General features: G+C 36.2%; 1 protein-coding gene across 2 annotated transcripts in view; it reads right to left on the bottom strand.

The window, feature by feature from the left end:
• Nucleotides 1–26,639, bottom strand: part of CFAP43 (cilia and flagella associated protein 43) — a 50,049-nt gene that overhangs the window by 21,285 nt on the left and 2,125 nt on the right. For both annotated transcript variants that reach the window (XM_056352387.1, XM_056352388.1), the window contains exons 2-19: nucleotides 25,309–25,562; nucleotides 24,418–24,514; nucleotides 21,500–21,667; nucleotides 19,966–20,116; nucleotides 15,222–15,372; nucleotides 13,152–13,214; nucleotides 11,978–12,057; nucleotides 11,121–11,252; nucleotides 9,861–9,977; nucleotides 8,682–8,762; nucleotides 7,731–7,879; nucleotides 6,601–6,704; nucleotides 5,440–5,580; nucleotides 3,210–3,379; nucleotides 2,297–2,449; nucleotides 1,728–1,858; nucleotides 935–1,100; nucleotides 246–356 (exon numbers count right to left, since the gene is read on the bottom strand). In XM_056352387.1, the coding sequence (XP_056208362.1) occupies nucleotides 246–356; nucleotides 935–1,100; nucleotides 1,728–1,858; nucleotides 2,297–2,449; nucleotides 3,210–3,379; nucleotides 5,440–5,580; nucleotides 6,601–6,704; nucleotides 7,731–7,879; nucleotides 8,682–8,762; nucleotides 9,861–9,977; nucleotides 11,121–11,252; nucleotides 11,978–12,057; nucleotides 13,152–13,214; nucleotides 15,222–15,372; nucleotides 19,966–20,116; nucleotides 21,500–21,667; nucleotides 24,418–24,514; nucleotides 25,309–25,562 (2,419 nt within the window). The remainder of the gene's footprint in view (nucleotides 1–245; nucleotides 357–934; nucleotides 1,101–1,727; nucleotides 1,859–2,296; nucleotides 2,450–3,209; nucleotides 3,380–5,439; nucleotides 5,581–6,600; nucleotides 6,705–7,730; nucleotides 7,880–8,681; nucleotides 8,763–9,860; nucleotides 9,978–11,120; nucleotides 11,253–11,977; nucleotides 12,058–13,151; nucleotides 13,215–15,221; nucleotides 15,373–19,965; nucleotides 20,117–21,499; nucleotides 21,668–24,417; nucleotides 24,515–25,308; nucleotides 25,563–26,639) is intronic.

The following is a 26,639-nucleotide window of genomic DNA, read 5'->3' as shown; positions in this document are numbered from 1 at the left end:
TACTCCCTGTGTAGAAGTGGTGTTTTGGTCTTTAGAGCTCCTATTGTGCTAGGTACCTTCTTTGATGTGTTTAGAACCTTGACATAGAATTTCTAAAAGTCTAGATCATAATGCCTTAAAGAGAGGTCCAAATGTCAGAAAAGCTTTAGAAACTAGATTCCTTTACAGCATATGAGTTGGCACCCCAAATCACTAGCAACTCTTGAAAACCCAGCCTTTGATTCATACTTGTTCTATGAAAGTACCTTCTTTATTTTCTGACCTATCCATGTCATGTCATTGGTACCGGTTGAATACAAACTGGTGACGTTTCCATCTTCTGTCATCTCTAGACTGGAAGATTTCAGTGGTGCCTCCTGAAATTAAGGATATAAATATCCATCTCAGGTACTTAGAGAAAATTAGAGAGGCATAAATGAAAGAAAAAATGGGCTCACATTAGAAGCAACACCATCACCACCAAATTCCAGAGTGTGTTACAACATTTTTATTCCCTAAGCAGTCCCCAGATTTAATCCTGCAAGCCCTTGCTACTATGCAAAGCCTTTTGACTCAAATGGGATGACTGTACTAACCTCTGTAATCACAGCTTTGCTTGATTTCAACAGAAAAATATACAACTCATAACACACAATGTATAGCAGTAAGATCACACTGAGAATGACACAGCTTCACATGAGGAGAAACTGTCACAGAGTTTTCTGTGGCTGAAGTAATCAAGTGAAATTGAAGCGGTGTATGTCATCTTTCCGTAACTACTCCATTTCCTTAATAACACTATTCCACAAATTAATAAAAAAATCACATTTGGCCTATCCTCAGGGGTACTCTATTTTTACAAAAGGATCAGAGTTTGTTTTGAGGACAGTTTTTATCATGTGTAATTTTAGGATAATGATCAAACTTTTTTACCCCATAAAAACAAAGAAAACACCTTAAATTTCTTTTCTGGAAGTGATTCTGATGTAAATTCTGGGTCAAACTGCCATTCTGCCATAGATTTTAAAACAACATTTTCATTCGAAGTAGGTTCATTCAGTACAGCAAGAAGAGATTGCCAATGAAAAGCAGCTTCCTTAACTTCAATTTTCTTTATCTTCCTAGTAAACAGAAAGGAAACAGATGCCTATTCAATATTTTTACATGAGTCAATATTGTTTGAGTTCTAGAATTGCATGAATTAGTGAAGTTTCCACAGCATCAGAAATTCTGAAAGATGGATTACCAGAAATATTGCTCTGATGGAGTCATCTTTAATCTATGCATCTACCTGAACACTTGTTTTATGACAGAAAAGCTGTAGTTGGAAGTATTTCTTATTCCTAATGTCTGCTAAGAGCTCTCTATAGCCACAGTTGAATTCCCATTAAGGCTATGATGTCTCCTAATTGCTGAGATAAAATGGTATCTCGTGAGATTACATCCCTTACGTCCCCCAGAAAGACCCTTCCAGATGGTTTGAGAGTGGTGAGAAGGTCACTATGTGTAATAATTACCAGAAGATACTCCTGTATCTTGTACTGCAACCATACTCAAAGTACATGACTTTTCATGAGCTAGGGGAACCGCCTATAATGAGGAGAGGAATGATTTTATTTCTATCCAATTTTTCTCCTTACCCTGAGACTAATAAAAAGGAAGTCTAGTATCACAAGGAGATGCAAAAATTAGTCTGTCAGGATACAAGAATTTACATCACCAATATTTGTTTGCCACTTTGTACATACTTCCATTTTAGACACACGAGGGCACCATCATTTTCACCATTAACGAGGATGAACTTGCCATCCAGTGAAAATACCACAGATCTGATTCCCCCTCCTTGATATGAGTGACAATGCTTTTGAGCAAGTACATCCTAGAAAAGTCATAGAAACAGTATCAGCAAATACATTTTCTAATGGAATATATCTGTAAATCATGCTTCTTTATTTTTACATAAAATTCAAACAAAAATGTCAATACAAAATACATAAAAGGCTAGGATGTATGAGTTTAGAATTTCTGACTACAGATGGGGCAAGTTTGTAGTATATTGATTTTGCAGGAGATAAAAGAAGAGTAGTAAAATTATGCTAAGATATACAGGAGAAGAAAGTAAGTAGATTGTATGATCATATACAAAGTAATTATAAAAACAATTGTACTTTATAATGCTATGTCAGTTAATGTTCAAGATAAATTTTTCTGGAACACCTTATATTCAAGTGAACAAAAGCTTACAGTAGAGGAAAGTCGTTTTCCCACCTCTTTCTCATGTAAACCAAATAAAGCCTGAGCCTGGATGCCTACCTACCATAGTAAAAGTATGATAGATGAACAAAACACCATCCTTTGCTGCTGCTGCCAGCCACTGGCTGTTGGGTGATAAACGGAGGAAACCTGAACCAAACTGATTGCTAGGAGTCCTCCTTTCTGATAAAAATACTGATGGATTTTCCAGCATATTCTGCCAAACAAAAAAAACATTAGCAGCAGTTCAAATGATGGAAATAACTATGCCATTTTGAGAGGACTGAGAGCTTTGTGGATTACCACATGCATTATAATTTAAAATGATGGATTACTGAGCTCAGGAAGCAGTACCATTGCTATGCTGCTGATTTGCTTCTCTCTTCAACAGGGTCTGTATTCAGTACATTTGGGCCCGGAGTTTCTTGGCTCAGAATGTACAGATCATGTCAAGGAGAAATGCTCACCTTTGGAATTCACCTTCTTGCTTGACCTGACTGTTAAACTGAGGGAGACCTATGAGCTGCAGAGAGCTGCAGTTCATCAGTGGGCAATGACAGTGGTTTCCTGAAGCCCCCATTACTTCCTTACGAGGCAGGGCTGGGCTGGGTTTGCAGTTGGGTCTTAGTCATGGGCTCACATGGGCTCAGATCCTTCAACCGCTGCCTGCTCAGGTTACACAGCAGACTGCACAAAAGCACATCTCCAATACAGAAGCTACATGTGAAGTGTCTGCAAACTGTATTAGTGTTAGGAATCAGTATTTGGCTTTCTGTGTAACAGAACAAGGAGACTGCTTTTGCCAGATTTCTGAACAGGTGGTAGGATACTGAAAATTTATGTTTATGGATGGAGTAGGTATTTTTAGTGTAGAGAGGATTTCTTTAAGATAATATCCTGCTATAGTCACTTCATCTACACCCTTTGTTCACTGGTATTTAACCACCACCCAAAATAAAGCAACTTCAGAGAATTACCTCTTCAGAGAGACGGTATTTACATATGAAAGGTGCACAGGTACAGTAGCCATACACAATGTTATCCTTCAATCTGACTGCTGAGCTCAAAGGGTAATCCAGATCATATTGCTCCTTTTTAATAGCACTAGGATTAAGCATTCCTTGTTCATTAACATATTTATCATTATCTAAAAGATTGAAAAAAGAAACAGGGGAGAAGAGACATCACTACCACTAATGCAGGTGCTTCATCTATCAACTATTTATGAAAACCAATCTTAGCAAGGAGTGAGCATGATGTGAATTTTCAAGGAGACTGAGAATTAAGATACCTAGCTTTAACACTAACTCTGTGGGTTCTGCTGATGTAGCACACTGCAGTGAAGCTGAGAGATAGCTCTACTAGCTCTGAAGATGTACTAGAAACAGTTTAACCATAGTGATGTGACAATTTGTATACACTGAAATACTCTGCTTCTTGGGTATTACATACGCAGTGCCAATTAGTTTATGTGGAGGTTCATGTCATCAATTTCATCTAGAACTTGTTGAGGCATCTCTGCCATGAAGTACACACAGCCTGGGTGGTAAATGGTTAAAACACTTAAGTTTACATCTTCAAAAGCACATTTGATTTCTTTTGGTTCTTTAATTTGAGTTTTAAAGAGACACCTGAAATTCAGACTGATGCAATAACTGTAGATCTTCAGCAACTTTGAAAATCAAGCCCCATTTTTATGTCTAAAAGCAGGCACAAAAAGAAGCCCAATCTTAGTGTATAAAGAAAATACTAACTTCATTGAAAACTAAAAGTTTTCAAATAGTGAGGTATTTTAAAAATTAAATGTAAATAACTAGAAAATCTGACACTAGGCCTACTAACAGTTTTACAGAAGTCTTCTCCACAAAATACTTTGTTAGTAATTAAATTGCATATAATGTGAGTAAAATGGTATAAAAATAGAATTATGCTAATAAACGAACACAGGCTGTCTTTTGCTCCAATGTGATAGAAGACATCACTGAAACCTCAAACTATATTGATTTGGCAATTCTTACGTGGACGACACACTGGAAGTGCATGGTGCCACTGTCAACCAAGCCTGTCCTGTGCTGGCTGCATAGTGAGGACAGCAAGTGCAACATTACTCTGCACTGTGCCTTAGTTAAGTTAATGTATTTAAGCCCTTTCATGACAACTGAACTAGTTCCCCAGCTGATTCCAGGAAGTGCCCCAAATCAGTGCGTTCCTAGGATATCAGTTTTAGATATTCCTAGAACATCAGACACAATTAAAAGTTCTATGATCACTCATGACACACAGGTCCATTTTTTCTTGCTTACAGTACTTCTAAAATGTTGCAATATTATAGCTGTGTCCTGAATGACACTGAGCTGTTTCACAGCTGAGGACGGCATATATAAAAAAAAATCATGAACAGTATCTTAGAATTTAGTGTGGGTTACCCAATTTAGTGAAAAACAGGTTCTCTTCATTTCACTTCCAGATTATGAATAGAAATTCTAACTGTGATGTCCCAATACATACATTGTACACTGCAGAAACAGAGGATCAGATTTCCAGAAGGTGAACTGAGGTACGCCATCCTTAAGTGCCCTTAATTCTCCCCTTTTCCTCATAGTGCCATTTTTTTCATAGACTGTTTCACTGTAACATTCTTTATTGGGACACAAGTTAATATTTTTTAAATCCAGTGGATTTTTCCCTTGGTGCTTTTATATAGAAAAGCTATAACAAAGACAGGGAATCATTATTTTTTGAGATGTATCAACTTTTAACCTTTTCCTAATGAGCTATTATATACCTATAATAATCCGCTGAAGAAGCTGGTGAGATTGATTCTGCTTTGAAAACCTGATATGTTAGTCAGCATATGGGTGATGCCAAGCCGAAGGCCTTTTTGCAGCTGGCTTTGGGCATTGGCCACTTGGTAGTAATAATAAAAACAACAACCAGTAGTAGTAGCAGTTAAGTGGTGGCTTTGTGATTCTGAGAGTGAATTACTTCTTCCTTCCTTGGCTTTCACTCAAAATATCACAGTCTGTCTGCTGAAATGATTCAGCTGACCATAAGTCTACAGACTGCTGTATGAGAAATGATGTCCCCAGAGAATGTACAGATAAGAAGAAGAAAGAGATTAAGATTGTTAGTATTTTGTGACAATGGATGGCAATAATGTGTTCTTGCCTTAGAAAAAGATCACATAGTATATATTTCAATTCTTACCTGTTCTGAGTGCTGGAGATAGATAAAAAGATTCCAGTCTTGCTCGCTGGGCATCTGCTGCATTAAGAAGAGCCACCACTTCAACTAAGTCATTCTTCAAGTCAGAAACCACAGAAAGATCCAGTACTTCATCTGCCAAAACTGATGCAGGTAGATGCAAATTGTTACTGAAGCATGGTAGCATGTTTTTACTAGGGTATCATATGAAACAAAATGAGATCCCTGTTCAGAATCCATCTCAGCTCAACCGCAGTTTACAACTTGCATTAAAATGTCAGAGAAGCCAAAACCTGGTTTCAGAAAGTGCTGCGTGCACACAACTTTAGCTTGAGGCATTGGGTGCTGAGAATAAGTACCAGAGTGTTATTACATTAAACATTCAAATCTGAGTTTACATCCAGCTTGAATTGTAGCAATTTTGAGGCTGTCTGTTGATAACCACCAGATAAAGCAGAGAAAAGCTCTCCTCTAAGAAGCCAGCCAGACAATGAGAACATGATCAGGCAAATTCTGAAAATTATCTAAGGAGCTGTAATTCTATATTTGTCAAACAAATTAAAATGATAGTGTCCTTTATATTTAAAATTATGATAAAGATCAACATGCACAGGTGTGATCTGTAAGTATAACAGTACTGGAATGGAGAGACTAAATAAACAAATTTACAAATTTCAGAATAATTTTTTTGTGTGTTAAAATTCCATCATATTTCGTTTTTCAGTATCAACCAGGAAAGCTTACAATTTCAGCAGTCCCCATTTGAAAGATGTCTGGGACGGACATTTGTAAGAGGAGATTGCACCCAGCTATCATTATCTAAAGTTTTTTAGTCTAAATTCTAAATTAAAGCTTTTAGTCTAAATTCTCATACGGCAACAACTTTTCTGCTGGAGTTGTGATCAGTTGGTCAGCTAATGCATTCTCTTCCCTGTGATTTATACATGTGGTGGAAGAAAAGTAATATTGGAGCATTTGATAACTAAAATTACAGAGGCAAAAAAAATATTGGCCAGGACAAAATATGGTTGAGAAATAGGTGGGAACAATATGTGAGAAAAAAAAAAGTAGAATGAAGGAGAGTGGCTTAGCATAATCAGCAAGGATACTTAAAATACCGCAAATAGTGAAAACATGATGTCATTAATGTTGTTAATATATTACCTACATATCCAAGAACTTGAAATAATTTTGAAGGCCGGGCATCTAGAATAAAGATATGTCCTTCTGTAGCGCTGGTAATGAGGAACTGACCACGCTGATCATAACTAGGTAAAATATAAATCCAAGCAGAAAACAGTTCAATACAGTCAATAAAAAGGGTCAAATAATTCCACTCCCATAACTCTTCCAACTTCAGAGAGCATAAACACAACTGAAATTTCAGCTTCTAGGTTTATAGGGTTCGGGCCTGATATAAAGTCCAGTGCTATGAGTGCAATTTCTAATTGAGTGGGTGGTCAATCTAAAGCTAATGATACTCCATAGCAGTCTATGTTAACAACTCTATTAAATCTTTCTTTGATGTTCACTTTTAAAAAAATAAAACTACCGTACAGATTTTGCTATTATTTTGAATAGACATGTCTTTGTTTGCATTGATTTGACTTTTAATAAGTTTCTTTCTATATCTTTTTAATGGTTTACCTTAGGTAACTGTGAAACGAGATCACATCTGAGTCTCCAAATAACAGGCAGATTTATATTAAAGTTTAACAGTTCAAAATCCATTCTATTTATTGAAAAATAGAAGTAAAACACTCTCAGATTTTTCAGTAATTGAAAAAAAAAAAACCCACCACCAAACAAACAAAAAAAGCCTTTTAGATCACTAGAGCTAATTACAAGAGGACTGGTAAATTCTGGAACGGTAAGCAAATGAATAATTAACAATGGTAATAAAAATCCACCATACAAGAATGGATGACCAAAAAGCTTAAACTTAACTTTACAAACCTTAAGTCTACATTCAGTGAGAAATAACCTTCTAATCCAGATAGATGGATTTGTGCATAATTACTGCATACAGTGATCTGTCAGAAAGGATCTTATACATCACTATCTTCAGTGCTTGGTTAAGCCTTCTTAAAATACAGGTTTACTACATCTCTTTCATATAAATCCTGCTACTACTCCTGTTGCAAGCAATTCAAAATATGTTGGAAAATAGCGAAGCTGTTAAAATATTTTATTTTGTTATTTTTAGAATAAAATTGTCAAAGCTTTTGTTAAACTAACAGCTTTACTCAAGCAACAAATTGACAATATTTCTGCCCTTGTTACTTTATACTTACTGCAAAGACAGCACTGGAAAACTGGAAAGAAAAATTCTGTGAACAACCCGTGGAGCTTCAACTTTGGTAACATCAAGGAAATAGATTTGACCTCTTTTGGTCCCTACAGCAACACTGTTGGAGGAGGGACAGCAAGCCATAGCTGTTGCCTGGTTGAGAAGTAAAAGATACTTAATAGTTCCATACCTTTTTATGTATTATGCTATATGTTAGTATGCAATTTCTTTTACTATTTAAAAGTCCCTAAAATTTGGAGAAGAAAGCCTAAGTGGTTTATATTAAAAGCTTTCTTTTTTTTAACAAAGGATTTTAGAGGCATCTTAGGAATTATACCTATGCTCTGTATCTACATATCAAAAGCTAATTCTGCAAACCTTAGAAAAAAGAATTATAACCACTATCCAGATTTTATGTGAAAGAAGGTCCACCTAAATAAAACAGTGAGTGCACTGTTACATGTATAGCTGTTATAGAAAGGGATTATTTTTTTTCTTACTATGTCAGATTTCAGGGTTTGAATGCACTTAAATCAGGACAAAGCATTAGCAGTTTGAAATACTTTTATCAACTCAATTCTTAAAACCTGTTTTTCTGATCCGTCAAGGCATTTATTTCTTTTATACGTTTGAAATTTTTCTGTTAGTCTGACACTCATTAAATATAAAAAATAGAGTAATATCATAAAAATTTAGATCATTATTTTCAAATATGTGCTTAAAGACACATCACTAGGACATTAGGTTGAAATGTTTCCTCTGCTTTATGACCAAGTTAAATAAATTATTAGTTCAAGGAAACATTCTGAATTATAATCTTTTTTCATCTTTCATGGGTTGTTCAAAGACACTACTGAGCTTTGATCCAAATCTGTGGAATATTATGCTATGAATAGAAAAATATTAAGGAAAATTTTAAGTATCAGTCACTATACAAGCTCCTGGTTACATGTACCTCAATATCAAGGTTTAGCTTGCTGAGGCAAGTTCCATCTTCCAGAAACCAAACTTGTACTTCACCTGAAATTGTTACAGACTGTTGAACAGAGAAAAACATAGTCAAAAGAGGGTGGAATAACCACATAGTCTGGAAGTGGCTAGTGATCTCCTACAGAATATAAATTCAAATAATGTTTGTGCATAGCAGATCAAAGTTTACTAGTTTTGCTTGGAATTATCTTGCTTTTCCTTTAAGTCCAGTTGCTGCAAGGTATGCCCGCCTAAGGAAAATGTTTAATAATTTTTGTGAATTGCTGCAACTAAAGGAATGGTCTTTAAGCAGAATCTAGGGCAAAACATGTAAGCTTGATCAGTATTAACACTCCCATCATTCAGCCAGCAATAGAAAAACTGCTTATAATTTTCTTTTCATAGGAAAGGCTTAAGAAATCTTGTTTTCTCACATGAAAAATTATGCGTATCATAATGGTGCTTGAGTTCTTATATCCAGGCTATTTTGTAATTCCACAATAAAGTATGGCTACAGATCCATCAACCCTCACATTACTCATTCAGAGTCAGGTAAAATTTATCATTGCCATGCTAATGACAAACTGATTCAGCAGACCTAATTGATTAAGATCCCAGGGTTCCTAGGCAGGCTACTTGAAGAATTCATGTTCTGGAGATGAACTGCTGGCTAAAATATATGTCTTGCAGGAGTCAAAGACATAGGAGGAAAGCAAGGAATTCCTCAGAATGGACAGATCCATAAGTAAGGCCTTCTTTGTCCCTGGACCCAGGATAGAGGTATCTCTCAGGCTGTTCCAATTTGTGCTGAAGGCTGGAAAGATCAGTATGAATTTCTTGTTCCAACACCTGTTCTCTGATTTTAATCCACCTTTTGCTCAGCTACATTCCTGAACAATAGTGAGTCACACAAATCAACAGCAGAAACAATATGACATTTTAGCAATCTGTGAATTACTCACCCTGCATTCTAGAAAAAGTTCTGACCAGTTTATAGGACATATCTGGATTAATGCTATTTACTTCCTTAATGAGAAGTTACACAACTCTAACAAATAGCAGGATAGTCCCAATCTCTACAAGGCTTTTGATTTTGTGCCTTAGCAAGATATTGGTTACCTGAAAAGAGCCACTATTACATATAATAAAGAATACCATTTCTTACCACACAGTATTTGTTCCCTGGAGTAAGAAAATCAGCTGCCAGAAAAAAACTGCTGCATGCATCTAAGAGTTTGACAGCTTCTCCACTGTGGGCAGGTTTGTAAGCATAGACTGTGCCCTGACAAAGACAAATAATCCATCACTGGGCTATGAAACTTTTCATTAAAAGCTTTTGAAGACTTCAACAAAAAATACCCATCTTTCTGAGCTCCACTCTTTAAAGTTTTGTAATTGACTCTAAACTGAGGTAAAAAATGCCCAGTAGAATTCAGCTGAATTTAGTGGATCATATTAATTTACACTAGTTGAAGATCAGGTTAGTTCATTTTAGAGTGATCCAGCTACTCACATTTTAAAGAAGTTTTGTTTCTCAAAATTGCTTTAATAAAATAATTTTAAACCACCCTATTTCATTTTACTCCAGGAATCAATAAATATTCTAGACCAACATAAAATAGAAATCATAAATCAAGCTTTAAGAGAAGTTTTTATCTAAAGGTCTCAAAGTGTCTTAGAAACAATTCCTAACTAATATTGACAAAGATTTTAGAACTTCTCTACTCATTTTACAAAAGGATAATGAAATCAGAGAGTGTGACCAAAGTTACCATTGCACTTCTGTCCTGAACACAGAACCTCCCGACTCACATCCAAACACATATACCCCAAAAAACATTTTAAGAGCCTTAAAAATGACAATTAAATGACTAAAGGACTGGAAAAACAGGTGGAATTTCAGGATTTGGGACCCTTATGCAAGATTTATGGACATCAGGCTGGTCAAAGAAGGATCTTGAACAGGGCTGCCATAAAAATTCAGGTGCATATACAGAACACCTGTTCTGTATGCATATGCAGAATACTGCATAGCCACAGCAGGTCTGATGTACCCAAGCTACAATTTTCTCACTGTGCAGGCACACATCAAGCCTAAAGCTCATGCTCGGTAGGTCCCACGTGACCTGGACACATTGGAGACCCTGAACATGTACTCCATTGTACACACACAAGTATTTCTGTTGGGAAATCTCAGCATTAGGTACTTTATAATCCACCATCTGTAGGAGATAATTGTTCTGTGCTTCATGAAAAGTCTTTCCAATCTTTCATTAAACACACAAGTGGGACTAAATTCACCTCTGATATAATTTGTTGAGTTGTATGATTACATTACAGACATTCCATGCTAATAGTATCAGCATACACATATAGAATCACAGGAACATCCAATCATGTAATATTATTATCTCAAATGCTATACCTGGTCAGTGACAAGCAGAAGTACAGTGTAATCAGGAGAGATTATGAGGCTGGATATGGGTTGTAAGATATCAGCACAGATTTTCATTTCATACTGCAGACCTCTGATGTGATAGAAGAATAAAATGCCCTCCTGTGGATAAAAGTACAAATCCACATAAGGTCTAAGTCATTTATCCTAGCACACTCTGGCAAAATGAACTGCAAGAACTTCTGAAAAACTCTAAAGTAACAGTGTTTAACTGTATCCCATCTCTAATGGTCTCATTTGCCTCCAGTACGTTTAAATCCAGAGGACTCACCCTGGATAAGAAATTTATTGAAAAATGAAAGTGTTCTTTCATACAAGTCTTAGTAACAGTTCATATTTGATAACAGACTCTCTCATCAGTTAATACTTAAGAATTTATTTTTTTTTTGAGACAGTATAAGAATTTGTCCCACTCTTAAGCAGTAATGTACAATGGCATTGTCAGTTTGGGTTAAACACTGAGCTACATTTTGCACAAAACAATTTGGCAGTTCTCTTGGCCATTTTCTCTCCTTTCCTATTTTTTTCCATCCTTCTTTCCTGTTCCTCTAGAACATTCCTTGTATTTTGTGAAAAATAGAATTGTTCTCTTTTGTTGCTTCTTTGACTACAAAAATGGAATCTCTTTCCACCCTGCTCCCTTCCCATTTCTCATCTCAAGTGTTAACAAACAAAATATATACAACACCAGAAAGAACCTTTATACTTCTGTGGCCCTTCTCTTTTTTTCTAACTCCTGTCTTTGCAGTGAATTCTGCAAATATACCCCATTTGAATACTCCATTTCACGCAATAAGAGTAAGTTAAAAGCATAAAGGATGCCTTACACTTCCAGCTGCGTACAGTCCCTCATTACAAAATGTCATGGCAAACAAAACTGGTTTTTGCAGGTCCTTTGGTTTGCCACCTGAGAGAACAAAACCAAGACAAAAATATAAAATTTAATTTATTGCAACAATGTGTCTCAATTTTAAATCTGGGATGATTTGTGAGTATATCTTTGGACTTTCTGCTGTGATAATGAAGGAAAATGTTGGTATATATAATTTGAAATGATAGTACTACTGTTGTCTGATGAACTAGAAAGTAATATGAGAAGTTACTTGATTTTGTAAAGGCTGCTAAATAGCCCCATTAAAGTTTGTCAGTAATAGAATCTGAACCATTTAGGTGGGAAGGGACCTTAGAAGTCCTCTGATCCAACCTCCAGCTCAACACAGAGCCAACTTCAAACTCAGAATCAATATCAAAGTTAGGCCGTGTTGTCCAGAGTAATATCCAGGTTTGAACATACCCAAGAATGGCCATTTCAAAACTTCTCTGGGCAACTTGTCCCAGTGTCTGACTACCTTCACCAAGAAAGTATTTTTTTTTTCCTAATATCTACACAGAATTTCTGTTGATGCAAACTGTGTCCTTTTTCTGTCTGGTTCCATGTTCTCTGTAACCTTTCATTAGGTAGCTGAAGCAATAGTAAAATCCCCCATTTCCTTTTCTCCAGGCTGAACACAGTTCTGTTAGCCCATCTTTGTATGTCATGTACTTAGACTCTGCAATAATCTTTGTGGCCCTGTGCTGAACTTCACCCGTTATGTGAATATCTTTTTTGTACTGTGGAGCCCAAAACAAAGTGTTCAAAACAATCCCTAAATCCTAACTCAACTAAATTACAAATGATTGCAGTTCTAAAAAAAGTTACTAAAACTGAGCAGTAGGGAACCTATTACTGCATCACTTATTCCAATTTAAATTAGAATGATCAGAAATTATTTCACTGCCACAGTTTCTCCTGAGGCTATTAATTTGGCTGTCTATTAGCACAAAAGTTATTAATCATTTGTCATGTAAGCATATAAAAGATTGCCATCAATGTGTCTTACAGAGGTCTGTGTGAGCTGAGTTTTTCTAACCGGTGGCTTTCAGCTCTACTCATACATTATTACTCCCAGGCATCACTGGTGCTGCCTAAAATCTATTAGCTTGATTTGAACATGGAAATACCTTTCTTTTTCTGTACTTCTCTACGAACATATGACACCACGTCCGATATTTTACGCATGTAATCTGCACAAAAGAAAACAATTTATAACATCAACCTTGTTTATATGTCAACATTGCAATAAAACGCATTGTATTCCAGTCTACTGAACAAAAGGCCAGCTCCAGTATACTGAATCAAAAATGTGAATTCTTCCTCAATATCCACAATTTCTGTCATTTATGCAACTCAGCAGCTACAATCTTTCTGTGATTCAGCCTACAGCTGTAAAAGGGAGACAGCAATACCTGGCATGGAGAGTGGTACAGATGCAGATTTATTTTTCTCCTAGTGTTAAGTTCTGGTATTGTTATTTTTAACTATGATTTTTTTCATTCGATGTAGTTATGAAGGAAACTTTAGTCAGTCTAAAGAACATGCCCAAGTGAAAAGTTGTAGCTGCTTATGATTCTGTTTGCAACACCATAACAGGAATTTAGTATGTGCTTAAAGTTGGACATGCATTTAAGCATTCTGCTAAATACATACAGATTGCAATATGTTTTAAATTAAGCAGAAGCTTCAGTACAATATGAATACACACAATTCAGTTACAGTTTTAGGACAAGACTCAAAGAAGAATATACAGGCCAAGGAAAAGCCTGAATGGCAAATATTCTTGTTGTGTTCTATTGAACTGGCATAAACATTTCTGATCACACCTCTGCTTTTTATTTACTGATGATTTCCAACTCTTGATTTGGTAAACTTAAAACTCTGGTAATTTCAAATGCAGAGAAATAATGCTGGTTTGTTGGGGTTTCTTAAGAGCAACCTCCCGTCTCTGTGTCAATTATCAAAAATGAACAGAGATACAGTACTTTGGGAAAGTCAGAAATACTTGCTGCAGCTTAAAAAATAATGTATTACATAGCAGAAGAAGAAAGCAAGATTATCACCAGCCCATCTATTACCATTGATTCAGTACTTATTACAGCAACTGTGCTATGCTGGTCTACCACAGGATATTACCCAGCACTAGTGTTAGGGAGAAGCATATTCCAGTACTCCTTTTAGACCTGACTGAACCAGTGAACTTCATGTGCATGGCAGGACTGACAACTTCCATCCCTACGAAGGATGATAGAATACAGGCTGTCATTGCCAGCACAGTTTATGCTGGCTGTGTCTCACTGTCCTTTATCTTGGGAGTTCTCTGAATGGGCACAGAAGGCTAGTGTGCGGTGGCAGCAGAGGAGAGACCTTGTGATTCCCAGAAAAAAAAGGTATGGAATGGGTGGCTGTTGCTAGAAAACTTTAGTCAGTCACTAGCTTGCCAAAGGTCCCCATGAAAAAAGACAGGTGGGAATATATATAGGGCAGATAAATTGCCTCAGCAAGTTGCAATCAATCCAAGGTCCTCCCATTCTAGAATAAATTAAAAGCAGACTTCCTTGAAGCCAAAGACACCTTCTGTTCACTCTGTGTGCTTCATACTTTCTGCAGTAAAGCCTGATAAGTCTTTACAGCCTTGTTTTCATTAGAAAATTGTTTATGTAAGAGCTGACCTCAAGGAATTCTATTAAGCAACATTACATTAAATTCAGTTTTCTTGTTTGAAGACTCATCACGAGTCTTCAAAGATCTGTTCTAACATTATCTAACATACCAAATGTGGACAAGTCAATCTTTCATGCAAAATAAAATAAATTATTGGTGCTTAACTAATAGTAAAAAGACTTTGTATGGCGGGTATATTAATAGCTTAATGTCAGTCTAGTAGGGCTGGTTAACAAGATCTGGGCTTCTGCAACTATTGCTTACTTTATCAGTTTTGATGTATTTAGAGCTTTTTCCCTTTTTTTACCAAAGAAAAATGAAAGCCCATTATTGGGTGCTGAAGAAACCCACACGGAAGTTCAAAAGACATTCTTAAATGTTTATCACAGTAATAAAAGAAATATGGTTCTACAATATAGCTTTATAATTTCTGTAAGGTACAGAATAGCAGAACAGAAGAAAGCAAAAAAAAGCTTTCACCTATCCACTTTCCTCCCTACTTGAATAAAACACACAATGCAGCTATTTCTTACCAGGTAGAGGTTTTTGTTGAAGAACAGAAACACTGCGTGTCTCAGCATCAATTGCCAAAATACATCCTTCTTTACAGCCCATGTAAATTTCTGAGGTTGTGGTCCAGCAGTGGGCAGTAGGATGCACTGAAGGCTTAATATAATTTCTAGGCTTCAGCACAAAAATAACTTCAGTCAACACTTGACAAACACGTGTACACTGTACAAGCAGTTACATGCATTTTAAGATTAAAAAAAAGATATCATTACATCATTGAGTCTGACCACTTGTACAACATCAGCTTTATTTTATTCAGTCATTCCTTCACTGAGGCTAGTAACTTAAGAAACAACAAGATTTTCCAGAAAAGTCTGTCTAGAGATAGCAGTGCAGAACTCACTTCACTCCATAGAACCTGTTTAAATGATTAATTATATTTTCACTGAAAAATTAGATATTTTTAAATTTTAATTTATCTGGATTTATTCTCCAGCATTTGCATCTGTTACAGTTTTGTCCTCTAACTTGGAAATCCCTCTGTTATCCTCCCTACCCTTACAAAGATATTGGCCCACCACAACCAGGTCGTCTCCCAATTTTTTTAATGATTAAGTTAAGATAAAATTCAACACATTTAGCCCCTAGACTTTTGGGATTTTTTTAAAGTCAGAATAGTACTGGAAGCCCAAATTGAAATGGTTACCCACTACAACCTCACCCTGACAAATGCTTTTCAGAACAGTCTTTCACTTTGTAGAAAAAACCTGCACATGTGGTCTTGCATACCTGGCAGTACTAAAACACGTTTTTTTTAATAATTTATTTTCGCATATAATCCAAATTGTTCTGTAAAAGAGCTCTGTCAACCTTTGCATCTTCTGCAAGTAAATTCTAGAAATATCCCTGCCACAGACTTCCCATGTGCCTTGAATTTCATTTTGCTATAATAAATCTCATAAAACCATCATCCATAAAACAGGAAGAACAGATTCTCCACCAAATATTATTAAAGACAGTGAAACAGTTCAGATACAACAGTAACAGAGACCCCATAAATAACATGGTAGAACTAGATTGAAGAGAATTTGGGGATGGGGAGAGGGGAACAAAATACAAGAAAATCTTGGGAGAATGTTTAAAAGAGAAGATTCAAAGAACCAAGCATGTGAGCAGAAATGGTGAGGAACACTAGATAATACAATGGGTGGAAAAAACCAGAAGACTATAATTCTATAAAACACTTGCTGTCTCAGTAATGGTTCTATAAAAAGAGGAAATATGGATGGACTTGTGATGAAAACATAGGGCAGAGATTCATAAGTACCCAGATTTCATTACTAAAATATGCCAAGGACTTGCTGTATGATTCTCGGTAAGTAACTTACTCTCTATTTATGCCTTCAAAGCATTTTTAATTTCTCAGGGGGAAGCTGCTACAGAAATAAAACATACCAACATTTACTTTATAAATCAATTAGGACTAAACAGTAATAAATCTTTTAACAAATGGGGCTTTATAGCACTCAGAGAAAAATCTGATATAGTCATTTTCACTGATTCTATGAGACTTGAATATCACAAATCTTTGGGACAGTTGTAACAGAACTGCTTTGAATCAGAAGCTTCCTATGTAAAGACAGCTCCTGCAATGTTCCTTTGTACCTGCTGCCACGACTGCCTTTACACATAACCTAGATAAATCCGTTAATCCTAGGATGAGATTATGTAAATCCCAAACCAGGTCACTTCTTGAACTGTGCATTGGTACAGTGCTGAATCATCATCATAACGATAATGATAATAACATCTTTTTTTTAACTTCTCTCCCTTTTGAGTAGCATCTCTTTAGGGAAAAAAAATCCATGATGGATCAATCCTTGTCATGAAAGTTTTCATTAAAAGACAATGGAATAAAATTGTTATTGGGGACAGAGTGGACTCAAATGGGCTTGTCATGGTAAAGCATATTCAGAAAGCTCAGGTCCCAGCTGTAAGAAATATTGAAACAAAACTAAATCAATCTAATGCTAGAAAGAAAAGTACTGAGAGCTGTAGGATATTTCCATTCCTTTCACTCTGCTGCCCCGCTGTGGTTACACTTCCGTACATACCCAGCCCCAGTATCCTGCAGACTATGGAACCCTAACACATTTCAAAGCAGCGAACAAGTGTACTGGGGGATGGTCTCGCTTTTCTTACATGCCTCTCACACATTCTTTAGGAGTAGGCTACAGCCTTCAAGGCCTAAAGACTACAGGCGGAAGACGATTCCTTTAAATTGTAAATAAATGGTTCTCCACTTTGGACGCTTGCATCAATATGAAAATCATTGATCTCAACTGATTTGGATTTAGTGATAAAGAACAAAAATCCTTCTGTTGAATTCTGCAGAGACAGGTAGAGCTTCATCAGGCCATGATACTGTTCCCAGTGGATTCAACCAAATGCACCTCATTAACCACCACAAGAGAAGCAGGTTGTCTCTTACTAATTGAAAAAGCATTGATGATAGTAGAGAGGAAAGTAACTCCAAGGTATTTACTAATGTTGAGGCACAGATTTTAGGCCAATCTGCTCACAGACATTTGTAAAGGCATACAAATCATCAGTGATAGTAACCATTGATACATCTGCTGCAGTAGCTTGTCAATTTATAAACCCACTGAAGAATGGTAGTTACAGTACCTCTATTTCGGACACTCTAGTCCATTACAGCAAAAGTAATCCAAAGATACCTGGGTATCTGAGGAACTCAGCAAGTTCAGTCATTTCAATCTCACAGTTGCTACATTAGACACTTTTCATCACAAGGGTCTTGATGAAACAGTATTTTAAAGAAGTATCTTCTCCATCAATTATATTCTGATCAACTCACGCAGGAATTGCTTTACCAAAAATTTATGTTCCGAGTTGGGGTGCTGGAAGGGGGTGCTTAACCTGAAAAGGCATATGCATGCAATTCCCCCCCAAGGTTACAAGATCCAGTAGTGGCTCGGTTTTTCTGTTAGGTTAGAGATGGAGCATACGTGCGGCAGGCATGCACAGAGGGGAGAATTAGCACTGCAAGGCACAATAAATGCAAGTCCTTCAAAAAAATTACTCAGCTAATCTGGAGCAAGAAAATACACCAGAAATTGATTCAGTGCCTCCTGGTGCTAAACTGTAGTGTAGCACCTCAAAACCAGTTTGTATTTCTGCAAAAAAACTTTCATTTCTAAATAACCTGATGTTCATTAACTTGTCAATATTCACAACCAAAATGCATGCATCTAGGGAATTTGGACTGCAAAAAACTATCAAAATATTTACAATTTGATTTGAAAGAAAAGGAAATCTTTGTCAAAGACTAGTAGAACAATCTACTCTTACTCCAGAAATATTTCTATGTATATGGAGAACATATAAATATGGAGAACATATTTAGCACCTTGAAGATCCTAAAAAGAAATCTAGGTTTTTATGAAAGCAGCTGGGAATGCAAAGACCCTATAGTAGTATCTAGTATGGTTGAAAGTACAAACTTTTCTGTGTGGAAAAGTTCACAACATGGTTCTGTAAGTTCAAGCATAAGAACTTACCATTCCTGATTGGAATAGCATCCATTCAAGAAGAGACAAATTCTATTAAGCCTTACAGATCTAATATGACAATTGGTTTTTTCCCTCCAATAACTCTCTTAATTCACTTCACAGGCTAAAGAACAAAATGTTTTTTGCAGTTCATCATCTGCACATAATGTAAGAGGCAATAAAGCAGAAGAAAAATTCAATGCCCCTAATAAGCATCTATTATCTTCATCTTCCATGTTCTAAGTGATCTGAAATATAAGCAGTTGATGTGTAATCAGAATCAGTAGAGGATGTTTGTTTGCAGTTATCAATTATCCTGGAAAACAAGGGCATCAGCAGTTACACAGTTAAAAACCTCTGTGAATCTGAATGCATGAAGCCATGAAAAGAGGATAAGGTCAGCAAAGCACCATTCCCTATTTTTTATTCTGCTTTATAAGAATAAAGTTTATAGCAGAAAACTGTGGTATACTCTTATGCATGGTGGTTTTGGTGTGTAATATATATCTTAAGTCACAAAATCTAAATTGATGGTCTTAATCTTAGAAAAGAATCCTAGATTTGCAAGTTAAATGTTTTCACATTGGCAGATGCTTCTAGTTGGTAGTCAGATGAAAGTAAATTCCAAACAAAATGAAAACATTTTTGAAGCCTCTCAAAAAAGGCATCTCAAGGGAGTCTAACAAGTAAATGATCAAATACAAGTGAGACAAATGGCCAGGTCCCAACACTGACATTGGTATGGCAAGGTATTTCAGAAGCAGGCGTTGCTGTCTGGAATAAAGCTTTCAACGTTTCCATAGCCTGAGACATTTTCAGAGTTAAAAAGAAAAAAATCGCAAAGGGAAGTAACCTGGGAATAGGTTTTCAAGGTTCCAGCAGGTCATAATAGCTTGGATATGGTTAAATACATGCTTTATACTGCTTCTGGGACACAGATTAGTACCCCCACTGCACACATACATTACTATGCTAGTGCCTGTGTCAGAAATCTCTACATTGTACTGCACTGTGCAGTAGCAGCATGCCTGTCAAAACGGATTTTAAAAATATTGTTGAGAAAACAGATCTATTTACTGGGTTTTATCTGTTTAACAGACATTAAAATTATTAATGTAATTTATTGAAATTTTAATTTATTTGCATAAAAGTATAATGACTTGGAATAGTAAAAAGGAAAACAATCAGTAACTACCATGTATGTTTCTGCTTCATCTCCTACGAGTCCAGCAATGGCTGAAACTGGCAAATCAGGGCCATGGTATGGATCTTCACTATGAGAAACCGGAAAAAACCAATCCTTGTGAGGACTCATGGACCCTTGTCCACCAGGGAGTTTCACAGGGCTGTGAAAAATCAAGAGATACTGTCTGAGAAGAAATATTAACAGCAAATGCTGATATAAAACTGAGGAGCACATTTCCAAAACTTTGAGACACCAACGCAGTCAATGGGCTTTACTTCTGCAACAGTAATGGAGTATTGTGGTAAACAATCATTCTACATGCCACATACCATTTCACTGAAAAGTAATAGTAATTCTACTACAAGAAAAAATAATAAAATGTTCCTAACTGGCAGAAATGGATTGCCATGTTCTAGCTCAGTGTCTTTTTTTGTTGCCTTGTATAAACAACTGTTCTACATTACTGTTTCCTTATTAACCAGGATTAATAGTCACACTCCTAACTTTTATATGCTGCAAGGATTTATGCTTAATGTTTATTTGGAGAAAGTTTAACGATCATGAAAGATTGGCAGCAGTATTTGCATGATGCACTCTGGTAATCAGCATATGACTGGCTTGAGGATTCTATATCCACAAACTGTTGATTTATGACTTTGAAAAAATTTCTGTAAAATGAACAGTTCTCAGTGGAGGTTTAACCTCAATCGAATGGAATGAAAAGTGAGGAAAAAGGAGTATATATGTATTTTCATATGTATATAATGAAAAAAAAAAAAGCAAAAAACCTTCAGTATGGTTTTCAGATCACAAATTAAGGCCTTGTCTGTACTTTCACTAGTATAACCTCATCAGTGGCAATATGTTGGTTATAGTCATAGTTAACAAGATTAAACACACTTGGGAATTGTGGAGTAGTTGCCACTGAAACAGCATAGGTGTTACACCTCAAGGACTCCAACCTGAATAATACATACTACTTTTATACCAGCCTCAAAAAAAAATTTAGCATAAATTCTAGGTTTGCTGTGCTCAGTGAACTGCATTGACAGGGCCACCTGCTCTGGATCTGTAAATCGGCCTCACAAGCTGGAAATTACACAGAAAACTGATACCGCTTTTGGTACAATTTGTGATTAAAACAACATATTGTTTAACTATGCTTACTAGGAAGCAACCTGACCCAAATTTAGTGGTTTCATAGCTACAAAAGCAAGGCTCAACATAGCCACTTGCAGGAAAGTAGTCCAGGCGGTACATGAGTTTGTTCATGTAGCTTTTGATAGAGGCTGCCAAAGCAGCTGATTAGTATTACCTTCATGAGATGCATAATTTTGGACATGTGAGTGCTAAGAAATGAAATCATAAATTCAGTTCACTTGATTGACTAGACAGATTCACACTGGTTGTGATTTAGCAATTACTGACTGCAGTTGCTAGGTGAACTAAATTGGATTAAATTCTTTGCAAACAGATATAGGTTACTAGTCTTAGCAAAAATACTTCTAGATTTTTCTCTTAACCTGAAGGGTGTTCCACTTACTTTTGCTTAAGATGATGCTCATCATTATTCCTTTCAATACACCAGATAGTAACAGATCTCTCATCAACAACACACAGTTGTTGCCAATTCATAGGGTTAAAACTTAAAGAGGTAGCTGTTACCCCTGGCCGAGACTCACTGCACAGGAGGATACTTTCTTGCCAGTTCCTTCATTAGGGAGAGTGAAAGAAAATCAAATCCATTAAATAAGTTAAAAACATTCAAGCCAAAGATCTGGATGTGACTGTGACTAACATTCAATATCAAGTATAGTAAACAAAAACTTTGTCACTCACAAAAATTTCTGCTGCAAAATAGTTAGGTCCCCTTGAGAATGAAAAGGAGGTGATTAATTAGCCACACAAAATTATTACTGTTACAAAAAGATTGAATAAAAAAATAATTCTGAAATATGGAATTTTAGAAACGTTATCATACACCTCCTTTTGTGAAAAGACCAACAGTCAAGACACTTGTTTTTTTCTTTATCATTCCATCAGTGACTACTTGAATGGAGCAAGACAACTCTTCAGCACCCCAGACCTCAGCCTTGCTTTTCCAGTCCATAACAATTATTTTAAGGCTTGCATACTCGAACTTGGAAGATATTATAATTAGGAAATAAAACACAGTCTGCTCGTGATTATCTATGGATGAATTACTTAGGTAATACAGTAACTGTGTTGTGAATGCAGACATACAAACTATGGCTACATTAACTAACTTGAGCACAAAACAGGGCAGAATTTGTGTGGGGCTGTTATGTATAGCTAACAAAAGCCTGAGAATCTGCTTTCCACTGACTTTTCTTTAGTCCACTGTAACCTATTTTATATTCTCAACATCTAATTTGCATATTTCTCCATTATCCAGATTAATTCTTGACTGCATTTGCATTTTTAGGTGCTGTCCAAGAACTGATTATCATCATTTGAAGAAAATGGTTAAAACTGTTTCTTAATTTCTTGGACATTATATCTGATTGCTAATCTAAATAACATTTATAGCTTTAGTATTTGTCATTACTGCTGAGAGGAAATGCATACACTGCTGTAAATGGATTTGTATAATCCTGTTGTTCTGGCCTGTAATAAATTCACTCACAAAAACAAATCAGAATGCAAGACAACGGTTAATATTGATAGCATATGCAAAAAATGAGAAGTATTCACACATACACAGTAACTCTCATTAAAATTACAGTAAGCTATAAGCTGCAATTCTGACTTTAAAAGATACCAGCGTGTCGCTCTCTAAATATCTGTCAGCATGTTCTCACCTCATACCTAACAGATAGTGCCAATGCTCTTTTAGAGCAGATAATTTATTAAGATCTGAAACTATACAGTACATGTACCTGAAAAAGAATCTGGCATTAAGCCTCTCCTTTGAACAGAAAAAGATGAAAGGCAGCTTTTGGTTATCCATAAGCTTTCTGTATTTTGAGACTGACATAACTTTCAAAACATCTCTTATACCTCTGATTTCAAACTATCTGCTTAAAATACAGAAACTGTGCAATCATCATATAATGACACATTAAGAATGCTAAGGATTGAGATTTCTTGCATCCATACACACTCATTTCTACAAGGAATGCACAATATAATCCAATTGCAAAAATGAAGGTCCTGATCTCACAGTAAATTCACACACCTCTGTTCAAGTTATTAGAAATTCTGAGTGTAGTATTGTAAATTGGTTCCATTTTGTAACTAAATTCTTTCTAACTGGAATCTAGGATGGTTCTTTCATGACAATTAGCTGCTGATAGTCATATTCATGCTGATTCAAACAGATTTAAATTGTTTGGCCTCGGAAACTGCCGCTACTTCAAAGCATTTAAACATTTCTAGATATTTCCATTTTTAAGAATAAACTAGAGAAATCTTTCAAGAGGGTGGTGTTTTAAGTGCACACAAGGAACACATTAGCCCAGGTGTGCTGTTTCTGCTGTAAGTTACAAGCATGTAAGCCCATCAGGCCAGTGAGGCTGTCTTGCTTGTTTCTACTGTGCTACACACGCAGACATCCTTCCTGAACTACTGTGTACAGAGTTCAGAGCAAACATTCTTTTTCTTCACAAGAGATAAAGAAGCGGCATCTGTAATAGTATCTACTATCATTACTAAAATTCTGGAGTTATAGGAGTTTCTGCCTCTTCGCTAATTGTACAAGGAAAGGTCATCATTAAATTGGGGGTATACAGAATATTCTTTACGTGTCCTTGCTTGCCTTCCTCCTATTACACCCTCCCCATTTGTTTTGAAGAAGTGCTCAGAACCTACAGTCAATGAAAGCAATGGAAGCAAGAGCAGGATTATATTTTTGCAGAAAATTAAAAAAATTAAATATTCCAACTTTCTGTATCTGCACTGTATTATCTAGTATTTCTTTTCATGACAATGAGCAGAAAATTATGATCTAACCCAGTGACCCATGGTAGCGTAATCACTGAGCAAAACTGTATGACAGAACTAAGATCAAACACAACATTAAGAGGAACACTGAACATTCCAGGTGAACAGAAAAGTAGAAACTGGCTTTAGAATGCTTTTCCTCTTTTCAGCAGGCAACTTTCTTTCACAAACAGCATGGTTCTCAGCTTCCTAGGGTGAACAGATAATTAGCTGATGCTGAAGACTTTAGAAGTACTCCAAAACACAAAATTTTGAAGAAGGTAGAAGGCAGCTGTAGCAAAGTAACAGTCATTCTGACTAGTGGCTACTAATACTAGAAAATAAACAGCAAATTTGGTACAGAAAGTTTGCAGACAATGATCAATAAAAAAAAAAAAAAAGAGATGAAGGCAACCAGTCTGTCTTCCACATTTGTTTACTTAATTCATGCTAAAACAGTACACACACAAAGTATGAACAACATGTAAATGGTATTAAAGATATTTTTTTCACTCTTACCATACTGAAAGAACAAATTCTGGGATTGAAGAGTAACTGGCTAGATACGGGCCTGTGAAACTAAATGCAAGTAAGGTGTAATCCAGTTGAGCATTACCTGAAATGTAAAAATAAAGAACAAGGTCTTTAATTGCCCTGGACTTTACCATATGCTATCACAGATAGGGTACTCTTCTCAGTTCCACTTTAACTTTTCAGAGACATTCTTTAAGTCCCTGATTCCTTTGCCTCACTCCAGATTATTGTTTTGATTTGATCATAAAAATGTTCCCTATGTTTCACTGCTTGGAATTTTTTCAAATTTTTTTCAATAACACCTTGATTTTGTACAGTATTTTTCCCCCAAGTACCCTGAAATCCTTTGCAGTCATAACTTTACTCATATGGATGAAATAAGCAAGCAGTATGATCCTTATTTAAATGGCAAGGCACTGAAACATGGATAGTGTAAGCAACTTAACTAAGGAGAGAAATGTTATGAGGCAGCCAGAAATACCCATTAGATCCCAGACTCCGGAGTTTAACTGCAAGAACTCTCATTCTTCTCACATCTCGGATTTCCCAGGGTGGCTTTCAGCAGTCTGCCTGGAAGCCTACTGCAGTATGTTATTTTTCGTTATTCTGACTATATTTTCCTAGAAGGAATTCCATTTCATTCCATTTCTTTTCCCTTTAAAACAGCTCCATGTTGTATTGTCATACTCCTCCTTAGCCTGAGCTTAACTAAAAGTAGTGCAGTGGAAAATCCTGCTACTGTTTTCCATGCATCTTGTCATGAGACAGTTTCCTATAACACTGTTTTTCAAGTCTTATCAAAAAAACCCTTCAGAAAATGCATGACTTTACTATTGTTTTAATGAAATGGTGAGGGGAGGGTTATCACATCACTACCTTTTAATTCCGTCAGTTTACTCAGTTCTGGAAAAGTGTAGATATATATGATGGGATTCAGCTTCCGGTCTGAAAAGGCCAGCACTTGCCTGTTCCCATTCACTGCAAAGGCTCCCACCTGGCCAGTCTGACAGTGCAGTACTGTTGTCATCTTTGTTTCAATGTCCAGGAAGAGGATGTAATTGCCACAAGGGTAGCAGACAGTTTGATTGTTGATAAAGCCAAAGTTCTTGTTTGAGAATCCCTGAACCCAACTGCAGAAAGAGTAACTGAATGTTAAAACATTAATCAAAGACACACATTTCTCAAAATACTGTAATAAAGGGAATATTGTAGCCTAAGTTACACTGAACTGATGCTTGGGATTTAAGACTTCTCCTCATACCAATGTTGCAAAACCACAATTACTTCAAGATCTAGTGTTATGTATCATCCATTCGGCGTTATCCAAAAACATAGGGTCAATCTTATCCTGATAGAGTACAAAGGACTGTAATAAGAACATGGAGAGATGCTTATATTTCTTTCAGTTTTCACTAGAAATAGTTAGCCACTCCACAGGCTCTGGTTTAGTACTCATATCATAGTAATAGAGTGTACCTTTATTCTGAAAGAATTACACAGGTACAATCCATACTTGGGACCAAATTTTTTGTTTAACCTTTTTACACTTTCATAGTTCATCTCATCCCCATAAAATAAAAACTACAAAGCACAGCTTGCGTTTATATGAACCTAACCAGGAGGACTGTTCTGCTTCAAAGATACTAGTACTTTAACATGGTAAAACTTTGGTATATAAACAAGATGTGTTACACAAGGACTGAAATAAATTACTGAAGGGGAGTCAGCTTATGAACTTACAACGTATCAACAAATACATAACTGCCTGCAGATGTGTTTACCTTTCAGGAAGTGCATGGATAAACACCAGGGTCCTCTTATCAAAGGGATTTGCATTTACCACTACGTGAAGGTGTCTGACTGAGCCACAGCATAGCCAGGTAGTACGATGGCAGAAAAGTTTCAGCAGTGTAACAGATACCCTCCATGTACAACACTGCTGTTAGCACCTTCTCTTCTAATTTCTATTCAGAAACTTTCCATTCCTTCTCTTCTTCCAAACAAGAGCATTTGACTCAAAAAAAAATTTTGTCCTCTGCAATTGCAAGCAGTGTTTTTTTGCTCCTTTCACAAACATAAGTCAGTTGTAAGATCAGCTCAGCTGCTGATCCTCTACTCTTACTAGACTATATTACAGCCTCAGCACTCTCATAATTAGGAACATTTTTAAATGACTAGTCTTAAGATATTTAGGTCCAGCAGTAACT

The sequence above is a fragment of the Falco biarmicus genome, chromosome 9 (assembly GCF_023638135.1).
Source record: "Falco biarmicus isolate bFalBia1 chromosome 9, bFalBia1.pri, whole genome shotgun sequence".
Taxonomy (NCBI): domain Eukaryota; kingdom Metazoa; phylum Chordata; class Aves; order Falconiformes; family Falconidae; genus Falco; species Falco biarmicus.
The sequence above is the reverse complement of the archived record's forward strand: the minus strand, read 5'-3'. Positions and strand labels throughout refer to the sequence as shown.